The sequence below is a fragment of the Barbatula barbatula genome, assembly GCF_947034865.1.
Source record: "Barbatula barbatula genome assembly, chromosome: 23".
Taxonomy (NCBI): domain Eukaryota; kingdom Metazoa; phylum Chordata; class Actinopteri; order Cypriniformes; family Nemacheilidae; genus Barbatula; species Barbatula barbatula.
Genome location: NC_136786.1, coordinates 1,016,071 through 1,034,782, shown reverse-complemented (window position 1 = coordinate 1,034,782; position 18,712 = coordinate 1,016,071). Strand labels below are relative to the sequence as shown.

At 40.5% G+C, this 18,712-nt stretch overlaps 2 protein-coding genes across 2 annotated transcripts; both read right to left on the bottom strand.

The window, feature by feature from the left end:
- Positions 1-1,803: 1,803 nt before the first annotated feature.
- Positions 1,804-9,376, bottom strand: slc22a17 (solute carrier family 22 member 17). The gene is made up of 10 exons (XM_079488065.1): positions 9,045-9,376; positions 8,041-8,628; positions 6,502-6,605; positions 6,270-6,424; positions 5,798-5,963; positions 4,915-5,030; positions 4,683-4,791; positions 4,216-4,439; positions 3,771-3,882; positions 1,804-3,198 (listed from the first exon to the last, which is right to left on the bottom strand). Exons 2-10 carry the CDS (start codon positions 8,494-8,496, stop codon positions 2,922-2,924), a joined length of 1,719 nt encoding a protein of 572 aa, XP_079344191.1. The 5' UTR covers positions 8,497-8,628; positions 9,045-9,376; the 3' UTR covers positions 1,804-2,921.
- A 3,987-nt stretch (positions 9,377-13,363) lies between these two features.
- cebp1 (CCAAT/enhancer binding protein (C/EBP) 1) lies at positions 13,364-16,279 on the bottom strand. The gene is made up of 3 exons (XM_079447604.1): positions 16,215-16,279; positions 15,776-16,067; positions 13,364-14,961 (listed from the first exon to the last, which is right to left on the bottom strand). The coding sequence occupies exons 2-3, from the start codon at positions 15,962-15,964 to the stop codon at positions 14,653-14,655; spliced, it is 498 nt and encodes a 165-aa protein (XP_079303730.1). The 5' UTR covers positions 15,965-16,067; positions 16,215-16,279; the 3' UTR covers positions 13,364-14,652.
- Between the last annotated feature and the right edge of the window lie 2,433 nt (positions 16,280-18,712).

Sequence of the window (18,712 nt, the reverse complement as noted above, 5' to 3'; positions counted from 1 at the left end):
TTTCTATGCACTCAATACTGAGTTGGGCCTCCGTTTGCATGAATTACTGCATCAATGTAGCGTGGCATGGAGGCAAACAGCTTGTGGTATAGATTAACTTCAACTTTGCCATCAGAAGTGACTTTGTCACCGTCTCGAATGAAAATGAATCCCTTTACACACTCCTCTTGGACAAGACACTCCTCACGGACAAAACATTCTTTCTTTTGTGTTAAAGACGCTCCTCGTCTGATTCCTGAGATAGGGATCAAACTCCTCCATTAGAGCACAATAAAGAGTAAACTTTTATTTTGTCTTGTGTCTACATCTGCTCCATAAATTCATCAAGATTTCAGTCAAACCAATAATATGCACTGGTCATTCACATGGTAGTCATATCCCTGCCAACTGCTATCCCATAATGACAATAACAACACACTCTTCGTGTGCCATTTGTATCCAAAATAACTTTTCCGATCAAACCATTTGTTAACCCTAAAGACAAATTGAATTGTGTATATTTTTTTACCAGTGATGGCTTGTTTACGAGGTGAGTCAGAGGTAAGTAGTCATGATAAAGTTACTCTTGAGATTCAACCAACGACTTGTCTGTCTTTCATGGTCTCTCTCTTAATACACCAAAGACATCGACAGTGTTGAGTTTATGTGGAGTTGTAGACTAAGCTGTTCTTCTCGTTGGTTATAGACTTTAAAGCAAAACATCACATGGCAGTTAAGTTGAGATAGTAGACAGTATTCATTCATTTTAATGTTGGAAAATTGAAGCAGAAACCATTCCTAAAGATCAACAAAGAAGTTTCAAATGTCACAGCTTCAGTTGTCTGTCATAGTTAGCACAGGTTCAGTGACGTTCAAGGTCAATCAGCCACAGATGACAAAGACCTGGCTCGCAGCCACATTATTGTCCGAACATTTGTCTTTGGGTACAAAGATAACCCTGTGACATTCCTGGAAAGTGACGCCCGCAGGTTAAGCCGCAGACAAAAGCACATCCACGTATGTTATGGAACACTTCACTGAAAGATAAATATAAATGAAAGAGGGATGGATGACATTGTTTTATTGCGGTGATGAAAGTATAAAGCATTGCTCAGTCTATCACAAGACAAGCTGTGAATCTGTTTTAGGGGGCTATCGTCTTTCTGTAGGGTCAAACGTTTGGTTGTCTTCCAAATCTGCTGCTTATGAGCCTCTGTTAACGGCATCATTTACTGCTGAAGTTGAACTCATAAAATCCATTTGGCCCTTTTGTTTTCTTTCCAGGTATGATCGAAATTGACCAACACATAGATCAAAAGCATTGGAATTACTCATTGTGAAATGAAAGTTATTGCATTCTCTATTCTCCAAAAGGTTATTATTAGGACTCAGGTGTTTGCCAACAGACATGTATGGCTGCAAGCAGTGTGACATTTAAAGACAAACTATGATTAGATGAAACACCAAGTGAAGACAACCCAGAAGTAAAGGTCACTGCGTTTAACAAGGTGCGAGTGTGTAACAAGTGAAATGTGCCAGGCAAGAATCTCATAAGCAAGATAACTGGTTTGTCTAACATAAACAGTTGAATGGTGATGAACTGGACGACAGCAGACAGGGACTGACCTTGAGAGCTTTCCAGAATCAGCCCCTGCAGTCCAGAATTGTATTGTGGTGAATATGATCATGGTCACATGATGGGCCACAAGTTTCAAAGTTTTTCTTTGAAAAATAGGAACTGTTATAGTTTAGATAGACTTTGAAAGAATATATTTATGCTTAATGGATCTGGAACATGATCATAATAACACAAGACACATGACCTGTAGACATCTGATCAAATTGTAAGATCAGGCAAAGATTAATTTATAAAAGCACAGCATTGTTTGTTACTTCATGACTTTGTCATTCTTGAGCAATTATCATTCATCTCACTGCTATTGCCCTTGATTATCATAGAAGTAGTCATCATCATTCAAATTACTATGAAGTGCAATTTAAAGAATCTAACAAGAGCACGTGTCATAACTCTTATTTCCATACTTCTTTTTTCATAACCTGACTAAAAATGCGACAGGCACAGGCAAAACAGCATCAGATATAAGATGCAAATAAATCCAGAAAGTGTCAACACTCAAATTATGTTTTGTTCACCTGGATTTGAAGGAGTCTCGATATTTAAGTGTTTAGAAAGAGAGAAAAGGAATATTCCAGGTTCAACACAACTTAAGATCAAAGACATCATGGGTGGTAGAGGTCTTCAATGGAGCAGAGCGTTTAAATTGTTTCGTTTTATGTTTTTGTTTTATGTATTACTATTGCAGGTTCACTAACATCCAGTTTTGCATTGCTGACACAGTTTTTTACAAACTGAGGGATGTCACTGAGGTTGACGACAGTGCTTGCATTGTACTAAAACTGGGATATTCCTTGGTGCTTGAAACAAAGGGGTTTGTGGTGAATATACTAAATTATTCTGGCTTCTTGCATCAGTCCAGCATTGTCTTCTCTAACAATTCTCAGAGTCCTCCATTCACTTGTTTAAAACTACAAGAGAACACAATCCTTTTCTCTTCCATCTTGAGTGAGAACTTAAACCTGTTATGTGTCAAAAGACGATAGATACATTTGTGTGACCACTGAGATTTCAAGCCCTTGCCCGTGTGATATTACTAATATGTCACTGAATGCTACATGGGTCAGTCTCCAATGGTGAACCGAAATGTACCCCACTGTCTCACGGTGAAGCCACTGGCACTGAAGAGTGTTTCCGTTCTCCTGTTATGCCACAGAGCCGGTGTCGCTCTGCAGATCCTAACCCTTCACCCCTCACACTTCAGGATGGAGTCCATGTGCACCGACTCCACCGATACGTGTTGGGACTGACTACAAAAGGTAAGAGGACGATGCCTCAAATCCTGCACGTGGTTGCAGCAGGACAGCTAGGTCTCTGGATTGGGAGTAGCGAGAAGAGGAACGTTATCCCTCCTCCTTCGGACCAGCGGAGGACGTCTGTACTGTTCTCCGTCGGCCAGTGTCTGTGGAAGGGGTTTCCGCTTGCTCTCTGGAAGCAGCAGGATGGAAAGAACCGCCAGCAGAGCCAGAGACGAGTAGACCACGTGATGCAGGAAGTAGCCGTAGTGATTGCGCAGATCCATTAGAGGAGAACTCAAGCGGCCCACGCAACCCAGAGCCATTACAGCTCCCACACCACTTCCCCTGCAGACACAAGAACCGTAGTTACAATGTAAAATGTGTTTGCGAGTCTTTCTTCAGCGGAACACAAGAGAAGATATCTTGAGAAATGTCTCAGTGGTTTTGTGTTGTTTGATTATTAACATTCTTCAAAATATTTTCTGTTGTGTTCTGAAGAAGAAAGAAACCCACACAGGTTTGACACATGACATTAGGAGGAAGAAATCATTTTTAGTGAACCATCACTGTTCTAAACCAAAGTTATACACATGCGTCGCTGTATTTGTTCAATCACTTAAAATCATATAACATTTCCGTCAGAGGTGCTTCATATGTGTCCAAGGGGGATTCAACAAAACATGTTGTTTACTTATTGATCAACAGCGCACTTGGCTGTATTTCGCATTGTTTCGACAATTTTACATTTTTAAAATACAGTGTGCACGCCTCACAAGTACAGGATTGACAGATCATTATCAGCATGACATCTGACAACAAACTTTGATGAATTTCCATTTATTACTGCTTTTTTGTAGTAAACATAGTCTCTGACGGTGTGTTAGTAATAGGCTTTATCACAGGTATAGCGTGTTCACCTGACGATAGTGGGCATGACTTCAGCAGTAAACAGAATGGAGAGCGAAGCGGCCGCCTGGGATGAGAACAGACCCAAAATAGAAAACACCGTCATGGCTGACTCGCTCAAATCTGCAGGGACACAAATTCATGTGACAGTGAAGCCAAATCTTTTTGAGCACTTTTGAGCACTTTTTTAAGCAAAAATCTTTTTATTATGCCAAATAACCCAAAAACACTTGAATTAAAACAACGGTAAGAATGTGCAAGTTTACACAAGAGCTTTTGATTCACACATAATTCAAAGACCTATAAACAATAATTTGTGAAAGCATCTCGTCATTTGTCTTTGGATTATGTACAAGGGTTGCTCTTATGTCATCATTATTACCACAAGATGGCGACACAAACACTCAACAAAACAAACTGCCCAAAGACTTAAGGTGAAAACAATGTTCCACTTACAGTTCATAAGTCCGAGCAGAATAAGAGAGGCTATTCCAGTCAAGGTCATGGCAAGGAGAAGAATTCCACGACGACCAAATCTCTCCACCGTCGCCCAGAGCAACAGCCAGGCCCCGCCCCCCGCACTCACAGACAGCAGGTAGGTCCAATAGAAACTAGGGGTGGTGCCCTTGACGTCTCGTCTGAAGGAGCTGTAGCAGTGACTGATGCCGTGAGAGATAAATCTGACAAAAGACACAGTTCAACCCTTGACATTTATATTTGAAGAAATGTGTGACCATAAAAGTTAAAATGTAACTGGACTACAACCGACTAAAGTCTGAAATGACAAAGACTGTAGCAAGTCAAGTCACCACTAGCTTTACTACTCAAGTAGAAATACTTTATGAAGAACAACGTTGTGACTGCTAAGGTCAATGATATCTGACCATTTCAACACATTAGTAAGTTAAACAGAAACGACTTACGAGGTGAAGCCCAACACACAGAGGTTTTTCCAGATGTTTCTGCTGCGTAACAGTTCTGGTAATGACAGGCGTGGACGACCAGGAGACGAGAACGAATCCGTGTCCAATTCTGTCAAACGAGAAATGCTTTTTGTGAAATAAAGAGAACATCCTCAATTTGCTTCGAAATCACGAAATCAGTGATGTTTAGCCCCATCTGAACGTCAACATTAATACATCAACTTATACTGACCTGTGAAGCTGTCGTCATCTCTCGGTCGCTCATTCCGTTCATTGAAGGAATTCATGTCTCCTGTCCTCTCGGAGAGCAGAAGCCAGCGTGGTGATTCTGGAAACACCCCTGGAATACTGAACACAAACACATCTTTAAAAACATCATCAAAGTGCTCAAAGAACATTGGACAGGGTAATACCATCATCTGCTAAACTAATGACTGAACTAACGGTGGCGCCGTGGTGTTAGTGGGATGGTCTGGTAGCCATAGAAACGGAAACAATTCATCATTACTGAGGAGCATTAAAGTGATGGAGCTGCACTCAAAGTCTCACTGGGAATTTGAATCAATATTTCTGAATGATGCTGGAGGTGCAGTTTAAACTTCAGCACATAAACGGTTGAGATGCAGCGCAGAGTCTGCTGTGTTTGTCCTCATACTAGGGAAACCCAACGGTACTAAAGAGAAATAAACTGTTATATTTCCTTACATTTTAAAACACAAAGAAAGAAAGAAACCCAGACTAAAAAGGCAAACTGTATAAATAAATACATTTAAATAAAGTCTTGTTTTAATCTGACATCAGACGTCCCAGAGACTTATTGCACATAAGCGAACAATAGATAAGCAAAAAAATACATCATGTAGATGTAAATGCAGACATCAAATACGTGTCCCAGATGTACAGTTGAAGTCAAAAGTTTACATCACCCATTGCAGAATCTGAAAAATGCTGAAATTTGGGTGGAAAATAAGAGGAAATTTGAAAATGAAGGTTTGTATTTCATTTAGTCCTGCCCTGAAGTTATTTTGCAAAAAAAGGACAAACGCGGAAAAGGAAATAAAGAAATTTACGCAAACAGAATCACTGCTACACCTCGTAGTGTAAAGTCGACTGACCCATAGCAAAGAAATAAAGACAACGGAGCGGCTCCGGTTCCCAAGACACCCCTCCAGGAGTGACACCCGAGGGCCACGCCCAACAGGAGCAGTTCACCTGCAAACATCATCAGGCCGGACATCATCGTCGCCAACAACCTCAGAGAAGGGTCACAGAGTTCCACTCCTACAATTCAACAAGCAAAATAAAACACAAACAGTTTTTTGTGTTGATCCAACATCCCTCAGTAAAACAAGAGCTGATGAATATACAGATCACATAACACATCTCTATTTTTCATCAAATGTTTTCTATAGATTTCTGATACTGTGCCTTTAAGAACTCCAACTGTAATATGAATAAGCAACGGCACGTTTTACTCATGTGCTGTGGTTTTCCTGTCCCACCCTTACATAACCTGTAATCACCACGGCACAAACCAATGTATCCAGTGCCGACCGTCTGTGCGCGTTCCACCCGTGTCTGACTTACGTGTGACGTACAGCGTGATGTAAACGCCAGCGCTCGCAGCAGCCAGACAGAATCTCATGGTGATGAAGACCGGCGGAGACGGCGAGACACAAACCAGCACTCCAAAAACCACAGTGAGCATCAGAGAGACCAGCAGAGACTTCTGTCGGCCTAATCTACAATTAAACACACCAGCCTTCAATAAACATTTGAAATGGATTGGAAATGATAACACAGACGGACGCTTTCTTACCGGTCAGACATGTAGCCCAGACCCAGACTGCCAGTGAGGACACCCAGAATGAAGCAAACCTCCTCTACTGGAACCAGCCAGTACCGCATACACACCAGATCCCACTGAAACAAGAGCAAGACGCATCGGCTTCAGCACACGCAGCCGCCGAAACACTTAAGAGAGCGCTCCAAATGTTCATTTATTCATCATTCCTAGATGTGTTGTGGTCATTCCAGGCCAGTGTTTGATGAATTTCAACAAAATCAAACGTCAGGAGGGACAAAGTCATCCAACAGCAATGTGACAGCATGACAAGACACATGAACAATTCATGTTAGCGTATGAAAAACAATGTGTCTTGTTTAACTTGTTTTGTGTGTAGTATTTGAGATTTGAACAGAAGTACAGAGCATCTTTTCTGTTTCACCAGTATTCGTTTTCTGCAAAGAAATTCAAATAGAAACTTTGAATTTTGAGTTGAAATTTGGGAGATTTTTGATTGTAGTTCACAGAATGAAATAAACATTTCACCTAAACACATGCCTATAAAGCCTACATTTTCTCAGAAATGGTCTTTTCTCTGAAATGGTCTGGACTTTTGTTTTTAGTAATAAAGCCATTCAAAAACATCCTGCACTCATAATGAAACAACAACAACTACAGAGACGGCCAGAAGAAATATCATTTTGTGGACTTTTCTCCCAGGCTCAACAGAATATTGTAATCCCATAACATTCTTCCATCCTTTCTTCCTCCTCATGTCAAACCTTTGTGACCTTCTTTCTTCAGCAGAACACAAAAGAAGATATTTTCAGAGATATTGAGAATCAAACCACACTGAACCTGCCCGACTTCCATTGTATGAACATTTCTCAAAATATCTTATTTTCCGTTCCACTGAAGAAAGACCATCGCGTTCCATCGCATACAGATTTACAATCACATGAGAGAGAATAAAAGACAGAATTGATATTTTGGTGTAAACGTTCCCTTAAATGTGGTAAATCTCCGCCGTCCTTCAGGGGTTTGAACAGTGTGCTTACTGAGTCTTAAGATTCAGCGTGTAACCAGATTAAAACACTGCAGCAGAAATGCAACGCAGGCCATATTTCCATCACATCACACCCGCATGGAATGCATCTGCTGCAAGAAACCTGCGTCAGGAAGGAACCAAACCGGTTCCACATAACTTGTGTTCAGGGCGGGGATCCGTCCGGTCTCTGCCACAACAAACTGCACTTACCACCAGAGGAAACAATGAGCAAACATGATTAACCTTCTTGATCTTTCTCACCGTGTTTTTTCTTGACTAAATAAATGTGAGTCGAGATGAAACTGAGATATATGCATTACCGACAGTACGTGTTAACACTCATCAGCTACGTTTTCTGGGCTGAACACAAGTTAAAAGGAGAGAAGCTGGCTTTCGAACGGTCATGATGACAATCAGTGAAATGTTCTAGCCATTGAGCAAAAGAAAATCTGTCTATAATGCTGAAATGGATTTTTTCCTTTTCGTTAACAATCACGCATAAGGATTCATGAACGTCCGCCCACCTCTGTGACAATATTATTTCTCAGTCCTTCCGTGACGTTGTAGTCGAAGCCCACGTCGCAGTCTGTCTGACCAGACGCTGTGTTATTGATCATCACGTCCCACTTGCACTGACCTACACCTCCGTCTCCTCTCTCTGCTCGCACCGAGACGTTCGGGACCTGAGAGACGGGCGAGGGTCCCGGCAGGCGGCAGCGGAAGGGTGACACCAGGGTCAGCAGCGGGTCAGAGGACAACAGAAACGCCAGGAAGAGGTTGGGCAGTATGGACATGGCGATGAGGAGCCTCTGCTTCTTCCGGCCCAGGGCCAGAACCATAACCTCTCCGGTGGGCGGCAGAGAGGGGGGCAGCGTGAGGCTGGACGGGGCGGGAGACGACGGTGTGGGGGAGGAAGGGAGAGAAGGAGGTGGGGGTGGGCAGGGGGACGGCGAGCCCAGCAGGGATGAGGGTGATGTCATCGTTTGGCGAGGCTGCAGCACAATCCTCCGATCCCTACCGTGCGGCGACAGACAGGAGAAAGAGAGACACCTGTCTGTGTCTGTGTGTCTCTCTCTCTCTGTCTGCCCAAAGAGAAACGAAGAGATAAAAACCTGTAAGACAGAAAGTAACAGAAGCATGAAATCAAATGAGGGAAGCACTGAGTATTTCTGTTTCAGCAACACTTTTAACATCACACGGATGGATGGATGGATGGAGAGAAAAACACAGAGAGACGGCCTCAGGATGGATGGATGGAGATAGAATAGACAGACAGATAATAGACAGTCTTAAAGGTGAAGTGCGTTTGATGTTCTTACTATTTTTCGTTATTTTCCATATTGTATTGCAAGTCTAACAAAAGATGTCAAAATATGAGATGATATTAAAGAGGCTCAAATAAGTGCAACGACAGACAGAATAAGAATATAAGCACGAACGCAATGCTAAACATCAGTCACGTGTCCTGCCACTAAAATGACTTTATTGATTAAAGTTGAACAGATTGATGATGATCAGAGAGTCTCACCGGCGGCTTCACAGGAGATACAGTGCGTCTGATGCTGATCTGATGACGGTCTGATCTCACAGCACAACTCCAGAATGATGCTGCTGTGTTTCGGGCTCGTTCGGCCCAGTCCGGCGCATTAAATCCGGCGACGCAAACGCGTCATTCTTTCACTAACACGTGCTGAAATCTATTCGCCACACATGAAGAAACACACACACAAGCGTCACGCGAATGTAAAGACGATCAAACAAACACGAGTCCGGTTCCTCCGGCTGGAAGAGAAAAGCACGGGCGGAAAAACTGGCACGACTGGATCCGAGTGGCGCACTCGAGAAACATCGGAAACCTTCGGCGCTCGTACAGACCCGCGGCCGCTTGAGGGAGACATTTCACCTTCTAACGTGTCTGCAGCTCACGTTATGCAACGATAAACGTTTAAAACAGTAATATGGTAAGATGTTGCCACATCACCTCAGAATGTTGTGAGGAAAAAAGTCTCTTGCCGTTAAATCAAGGAAAGAGATCTCTAAACTATTAATACAGTGTGTGTGCGCCCATATTCTCAATCACAGTCATCTTGAAAGAGTAAATGAATTTGGACACCGGGTTGGTCTAACTGAAGGCATTATGGGATGGAATGAGTGCACTCGATAATGGTTTTAGTTAATACTAAACATGGTATTATATAAGAGGATTCCTTTGGACACTGTACTGTATACAATATACTCAGACACAAGCATGTGATGTCCACACGTGTGCAGAAACAAAACATGTTATCGTCTTCACATCAAGTGTTTAGATCGTGGCGCTAGCAACGCCGATGTCACGGGTTCCATCCCACAGGGGATTGCACGTAGTCAGATGCAAATGTATATATTTGGACAAAACCGTCTACCAAATGAGTAAACTACCACAATACAGTATCTTGTCATTGCACGAAATCTCAATGTCAACTGTTAAACACAAAAATCTGAAACGTGGTCAATTTAAACAATAAGGCCTTGTACTGATGGTTCTGTGTTGGTCATTTCTATAAACAGAAGTGGACTTCCTGTAATACTCGTCAGATGTTCTAGGGTCAACATCATTGTTCCAATCGGATTGAAGTGATCATTTTACCGTTCTGCCTTTCTACCAGAGCATGCTATTGTTATTCACATATCAGTTCCTAGGCCCTTATGAAACAAATATTATCAAATTCATTGAACCACATGCTTATAGTATTGAATACACGAAAAGCTGTAATTCCTTATGTATAACTCAATAAATTGTAATATAAAAAAATATAGAGAATAACACATTTATAATACGTTTATTAAATAATTGAATACATTGACAATTAAGAAAATTTTCATTAGTTAAGTAATTCCTGTTTTTTCTACAAGAAACACAATGTTCCAATGTAATTTGATTTCAGAACATCTCTCAGCTTGCCAAAATACTTTAAACAAATGACTGCAAAATCTGATCTTCAGGAAAGAGTTTTGTCAGCTCTTTACAGTAAAAACCTTCAACTATATCTCATGATCCAATGTGATCGGACGATTAATCAATCAATAAAACAACAATTCTATTAAAACTTATATTTTGAAATCTATCTTACAATTACATTTTCTTGACCTGGAGGATTTTAGTTTTTTTAATGATTAACATTAAACAAATTATATATTTTTGTTAAATACAAACAACAATAGAAAAATATGTTTTCAAAAAAAGACGTATTTAAGATTCTGGAGTATTTGTCCCTAATCGAATTAACAAATTGTAACAACTTTGTTCAACCGATCTGATCAGATCTTTTTTTATTACGTTGAATACAATGAACCATCAGCTTTATTCGTGCCAGCTCGAGTGCTTCTGACGTAAAGCAAAAAGAGGAAATACCAAGAAGAAAGACGGTGGGTATTAAAATAAATGGCATCTTATTCAGTAAATTACATCATCTGTAATGAACAGCTGTGTATACCAATGATGTTTGATTAATTGATTTTATTTGACCATTTTGTTTAAAATACGATACATCTTTGCATCATACATTAAAAGAAACAAAACAAAGTCAGGATAACACAATAAAGCCCTAGGGCTTATTTCCATTGAGGTCCAGAGGAAGAGCGGACATGGCAAGTGGCAACTAATCAAGTATCAATCATCATATCCATATAAATATTAAATGAAACCGTCAAGACAAAACTGTAAGATACTAGGATTGGCATCTGAGCCATTTTTTCAATGCCAGCTTATTTCTGGTCATTTTTAGATTTCTTGGCAAGGCAACCTGTTCCTCAGGCTTGTTGCTATAACAAGAAGGACTCTTTACCTAAATGACGGTGATGATGGTGATGATGAGCGGTGTTTGGATCTGTGCTGGTTCTTTTTCACTGTGTTGCGTAACAGACTCTCAGTTGAAACACTCGCTTTCTTAATACTGTGGCCAGATTTCAGGCCCTGGACCACAGATTACCCCACAGAATCAACTTACAACACATAAAGTCTACAGCACCGCTCACATCAACGGGCATGTAAACCAACAAATGGCCACGTTTTCATACTGCAGTGGACACATCCTTTATCAGCATTTGCCACCATCACTGCTTCAGCAGGTCTGTGTTATCAGCTCCAGTCATCTGCTGTTACGCACAGCTACACCTAGATACCCCGCTGCCACACCAACATCAGAGATAAAGCCACACAAGTTCATCCACTTCCACTATCACTGACTATCAGTATCTCCGGTGCCTGCAGTGGAAGCCACAGGAAGACTCAAGCTCTCTATCACCATCTCACTGTCCCACATAGTGTTGAAATCTCATCCGTCCCACGAGCGCTCGGCATGAACCCTTCCCACTCAAATAACCGTGTCATGGTGTCCGTTTGAAGAGAGGAAAGATGTAACTCTGTTCTAGTGTTGGCCAATAACACCATTTCCAATCAATGCAGATTACAGGGGGCGGTTCTACAAATAACCAAAGTTTCAATGGCCGATCGGCTGTTAAACTCAAGCTTGTATAAAACGACGCAACTTGAGATTCTGAAACATTTGTTGAGGTCATGCCATCTTTTTGTTTTCTATTAATATATTCAGTGAAGAATAATTGACATGAAACATTTGGAAATCAACTGATTTGAAAAAAATGTAAACACTAAAATAAAACGAATTGTGATTTTTTAAAATGATTTTAGGGACTCAATTCCGAATCTATAAGGCTTCCTATATTACCACATCTGTATGGTCCTCAAAGTAATAGCATTTGCACCCCCTTTAGATGTTTGCAACTATATGTGTAAATAGTAGAAAATGTGTTTTGTCTCACTTTGGATCATTTATAGGGGCTTGGGAGAAGAGAAACTGATACTTCCAGTAATCCCAATAACCAATATTTCACTTAATTTTTCATTAAATATATAAAGAGTTTGGTTCCAAAATGATATAACTCCGTTTTAAAACAATTTGAAAAAAGATTTTCTTCTACTGTGCATTCCAATTTATATCAATCAAACTGCAGTTTTTTTTATTTGAGCCATAATAACTCAAAAAATACAGCTAACTAACACAATACAACACAATTTAAAACATGATAACATAATTAAGACATGATTTTTGATTTTTTTTAAATGGAGTTCTCTCATTTTGGAACCAAACTCTTTTCATATATATATATACTAAAGATGCATCAATACTTTCTCCAATTTCTCCACTGATCCCTATAGCAGATTATTCAGAGTGATACCTGCAGATACCGATAATTTATTGGTTGTATTAACTGAATTCTAAAGATAAATTCATATTTCTTGACTTTATGAATGTTAATAATTAAGAATGACTATTAACATTGAAAATCAAATTGGTGATGTTTCTAAACATTTTCTATACACAGAGCACAAATTCATTGCATTTTCCGTTTGCTTTTGATTGACATAAATCCATCCTGATCATCAGCTGATTATAAACTATCGGCCAATAGCCGAATAGTGAGAAAAATCAAATACAGCGATACTTATTATTGGCGGATATATCAGTGTAGATTTATATATATATATATATATATATATATATATATATACACACCAAAATTAGATAACATGTTTTTATTGTGTTTTTTCATTGGTTAGTGGTTTTTAGTCATTATGGCTTAAATCAAAACAAACCAACTGCTGTTTGATTGATATTAATTGTAATGCACAATAAACAAAACATGATTTTAGAAAAATGTTCTAAAAACTCTTCATACGGATATACAGCAGGGCCGGATCACCACACAAATTCAGGCCAGGAAATCATCCAGGCCACAAACCACAAATAGAAACCACAAATCAATTTTTTTATCCTATTTTTTATTAAATGTAGAATGCTTTGTAATCATCACACAATGCGACATCATTGCTTAATTAAACTGACAGAGCAAAATAAATACAGTTTGGCTTGAGAAAGTTTCAAGAAAACGAATATTAAAATGTACCAAAGCACGTTTAAATGATTTAAACTACAAGTCTATCTTAAACTGAAGCTTTATTGGATCTCAAGGTTTTATAATAAAACAACAAATACACATTATATGCTTAAATTGTATGTGTGAAGTGAATCAATTGCATCATGCTGTCAATAATCTCTCCTGCACTGCTTTATGACTGTTTTCCCTTTTAATGCTGTTGATGTTAGAAATGTGAATGTCACTTTGTTGTCGTCCCTAAATTCACAAAAATTGAAAGTCCAACATCAAGCCAGCTTTATGTCTGTCTTTAATGGCGTGCTATACTGACAAATGTCCTCGGCATACGAAGCCCTCATCTGAGGGTGCACGTCCAGTTATGAGCGAGAGCAAAATGAATGCGCGTGCGAGCGGAGAGGTTCGCACTCAATAGGCCCTTTTCACATGATGTCCCGCATCTTCCGTTCTGCAGTGAAACAGTGTATTGTTACTTCCGCTAGCGCTTCAGAATGGAGTTGATCAAAAATACGGCTAGATGACAAGTTGCTAATGACAAAATCAAATACTAGATTAAGGATACAAATTCATTGTTGAACAGTACCCGTATGATTATGAAGGTAAGTGTTTTATTTTTGCGTTAGTGAAGGTGCTAGGATAAGTACTCGACTAAGTGTTCTGTCAGTCAATAACGTTACAAAATATTAACATGCTTGATACAAAACACAATCATAATCTTACCGATGTCTTGACCACTCGTATTTTCTGTAACTGCTGTTAAATTCTTGTGCGTCGGCAAAACGGAAGTTCTTCTTTTTTTGCAAAATGGAAGTTATTGTGTTATTGGCGTCACTGTGAAAAGGGCCTATTAATATCAATATTGAAGTACTTTCGCGCTACAATAACACGTCTCGACATTTGTCTGTAAAAAATGGCAGAAGGCCAAATCAGTCGACAGGCCACCGGGAATTGTCCCGGTTCTCCCGACGGTCAGTCCGGGGCTGATATACAGTATGTAAAAAGAGTCTGACCACCGTTCAGAGCAGGTCTGCATGAACAATCACACTGTATTAAGTCAACACACACACAATTGTTTCTATATCAGATATTTACAGACCAAATCTGAACTGAAAACAAATCAGAACAAATGTTCGGAAGGAAATTGAGAGATGTTTAAAAAGACCTTCACTCTCCAAAAGCTCTCAACAGTTGTCCTCTCCTATCATGCCCTGCTCTTTGACCTGTAGGTGGCGCTGTGACAGATAGTGTTTGAGCGTGTCCACCTCGTGTGAAAGGCGTTGGATGTGCAGCTGCAGTCGGTGATTCTCATCTTGCAGCTGCAGCGCCCTCTGCTGGGTCAAATGAATGCGGCGGCGAGCTTTATCGCGACTCTTTCTCACAGCGACGTTGTTGCGCTCCCTGCGAAGGCGATATTCAATGCTGTCTTTACTGACGCCTCGCTTCTGACGGAGGGTCACTGCGGGAGGTGGCAGGAGAAACTGAGAGAAATCCTGCGCAAAGAAAAGTAAACAACGTGGTCAAACGCATGAAAATATTGCAAGTCAGTAACTTGTCAAGTCAACTGACACTCAAAGTGTTTTAAATGGAGCTTACCCACATGAAATAATTCATTTAATGTTTTAATGTTTAATGTTGTTTTTAATGTGGTACAAATTCAGTTTATCCGAACCCTGCATTCAGCGAACCAGCGGCGTCTTGTATTGTCTTCTCGTAAGGGCACTAAATCCCTTTCCCGTTTATTCTCCTTCACAACTCCTTCCTGGTGGAATATTCTTCCTAATGTGATCCGGTCAACCACAACTCTCACAACCTTCAAAAAACTACTTAAAACCTCTTCTGTGAAAACTTGACATGAAAAACTAAGCCTCTCTCTTCTCTCAACAGGTGTTGTTCTGGCTTTTATTGAAACTAGTAACTTTGTATTAGCACCTAATGTACTCTTGCTCCTGTATGACATATGGCTTAGTGCTCCCTGAACTCTTTGTAAGTCACTTTGGATAAAAGTGTCTGCTAATGTAAATCTTGAATGGGTTTTATCACAATGCATCCTGGGATTCAATTCTTCTTTTTCTTTCTTGTCTTTTTACATATACATCTTTGTATTAGGAATAAAATCCTACCTATGTAGGCTGCACACTAGTTTAAGAACAGAGCTGTAAAAATGCAGTGCCGAACATGCTGGACTGTGAGATTCATTCACTATGAGGTGAACACAGGTTGAATTTGGGATTCTTCAACATTTACATTTATTCATTTGGCAGACGCTTTTATCCAAAGCGACTCTTAAGTAGGAGAGCATTGTACCTGTTGAGCGCTGTGACCCTGCTGTCCTTCTTGTTCATTGTTTGTGGAGGTCAGACAGGAGGAGAAGGGCAGGTAAGCCAAACCCATCACTTGCTCCATGTTCCGGGAATCTGGAAATTTAGGAAGCCCTTGAGGACCCATGGACTGGCCGTAGAAACCTCCGTCCATCTGAGATATCTGATTGGCCATGGCGTTGAGTGGCGGTCCGGTGGAGTCGGAGTTTAGAGACAGGGGTGCCGACTGGATGTTGGGGTGTAAATATACAGCTGGAGGACCGAGGGCTGTTGGACATCTGTTAAAAAATAAACATTATACAAGCAGTTCCACGATGACAAACGAGGAGTAGCCTGGTCACTTCATATTCCAAGAACGACGTTTAACAACTTACTGCACAGAAATAAATAAGAAGCGATGCTTGACCAGGAAAAGTTGTACTTACAGTTGTAAGTGCTGTTCAGTGCAGTAATGTCTGTCTCTTCTGTTCTCAACACAACAAACTTGATGTGCTTCCACAAAATCAGTTAGGATTCAGGTACTAGAGATCATGACACCATCATTTCCTTTGTCACAACCTCTCTCTCTCTCTTCTCTCCTCTCTCTCTCTCTCTCTCTCTCTCTCTCTCTCTCTCTCTCTCTCTCTCGTCTCTCTCTCTCTCTACTCTCTCTCTCTCTGTGTCTCTTCTCTCTCTCTCTGTCCTCTCTCTCTCTCTCTCTCTCTCTCTGTGTCTCTCTCTCTCTCTGTCTCTCTCTCTCTTTCTCTCTGTGTCTCTCTCTCTCTGTGTCTCTCTCTCTCTCTCTGTGTCTCTCTCTCTCTCTGTCTCTCTCTCTCTCTTCTCTCTCTGTCTCTCTCTCTCTTTCTCTCTGTGATTCAAGATTCAAGATTCAAAAAAGCTTTATTGGCATGATAAAAAAGTGGTTTTACATTGCCAAAGCAGGAAGATTAAATATAAACATTCTGTATAAAATAAAATAAGAGTATCCTATATAAGAAACAATATGTACACATCAATACAGACATAAAAGTGCGAAGTATTGACAAAAGTTCTTAGTGAAAGTGACAGGATCCTGTCATAAGTGTCAGTTTGTGTGTGTTGTGTCAGTGTTGTGTGTGTTGTGTCAGTGTTGTGTGTGTTGTGTCAGTGTTGTGTCAGTGTTGTGTGTGTTGTGTTGTGTTGTGTTGTGTTGTGTGTGTTGTGCTGGTTGTTGCTCTTCTGTCGTGACAGGACTTGACGTATCTCGCCGCCAGGTTTGAGCTGATGGGCTTTTCTCCCAGTATGTATGAGATCTTGTCCTGTTGTTGAAACTGGTTGAAGTCTTTGTGGAAGTTTGTGAACTGGGGGAAGAATGTTTCTCTGATGTCCGTATAGTTTGGACACGAGGTTAAGAAGTGCAGCTCTGTTTCCACTTGTCTCTGTGTGCAGTGTGGACACAGTCGCTCTTCTCTTGGAGTCCATGTTTGTCTGTGTCGGCCCGTCTCCACAGTGAGCTTGTGTTCACTGAGTCTGTACATGGTCAACACTTTTCTTAGTTTAGGGTCTGATACGCTTTTGAGGTATTCTGCCGCTTTATATTCTCTGTTTAATGACCGATAGCATTCAAGTTTACTTTGCTGAGCTGTTGCTTCTGTCCAGTGTTTGAGATATTTTTCTTTTTGTGTTTTTATCATTTGGTTCATTCTGGCTGGAGTTTGGGGTTCAGTTGGACACGTTTGGGGTTTTAGAGTTAGTTCTGAGATCAGTTGGATGAGACAACTTTTCTCTGGGTTCAGCTCCTGGTGACGTAAGGTTTTGAGATGGAGTGATTCTGTATCGCTGTTCTTAAGGTGGTTATAGAATTTAATCGCTCTTTTTTTGTATTTTAATTATTAGAGGATATAGTCCCCCCCTAATTCTGCTCTGCAGGCGTTGTTTGGGGTTTTGCGTTGTACCCGTAGAATGTTTTTTACACATTTCTGTTTGCAGAGTCTCAGTTGGGTGTTTGTCCCATTTGGAGAACTCTTGGTTGGTGAGGGGACCCCAAACCTCACATCCATAAAGTGCTATTGGTTCTATAACGGATTGGATTATTTTAAGCCAAATTCCAGCTGGGATGTCGATTTTTATATTCCTTTTGATAGCGTAAAAAGCTCTTCGTGCCTTGTCTCTCAGGTCGTTCACTGCCTTGTTTAAGTTTCCGGTGTTACTGATGTTTTATACCGAGATATGTGTAGTTTTGGGTTTGCTCTAAAGGCACGTTGTTGAGTTTAAAGTTGTGATGTTGGTTTTGTCGACTATGCCTTTTCTGGAATATCATAACTTTGGTCTTTTTAAGGTTCACTGATAACGCCCATGTTTGACAGAAGGTGTGCAGGATGTCTAGATGTTGCTGTAGACCCTCTTTTGTGGGTGACAGCAGCACCAGATCATCTGCAAACAGAAGGCATTTCACTTCAGTGTCTAGTAGGATGGGACCGGGTGCTGGTGACTGTTCTAAAGCTCGAGCTAATTCATTAATGTAGATGTTAAATAGAGTAGGACTCAGACTACAGCCCTGTCTTACTCCACGACTCTGGGAGAGGAAGTCTGTGTGCTTGTTGCCTATTTTAACTGCAAATTTGTTATCCGTGTACATTGATTTGATGATGTCGTAGGTTTTTCCTCCAATGCCGCATTGAATAAGCTGAAGAAAAGCCCCTCATGCCAGATTGAGTCAAAAGCTTTTTTAAAGTCAACAAAGCATGAGAAGAGTTTTCCTTTATTTTGGTTAATTTCTTGGTCGATTAGAGTATGAAGGGTATAAATATGATCTGATGTGCGGTATTTTTGGTTGGAAACCGATTTGGCATTTTCTCAGAATGTTTCTGTCATTTAGAAAGTTGGTGAGTCGGCTGTTTAGGATGTTACAGAAGAGTTTACCTAAGTTGCTGTTTACGCATATTCCGCGGTAGTTATTTGGGTC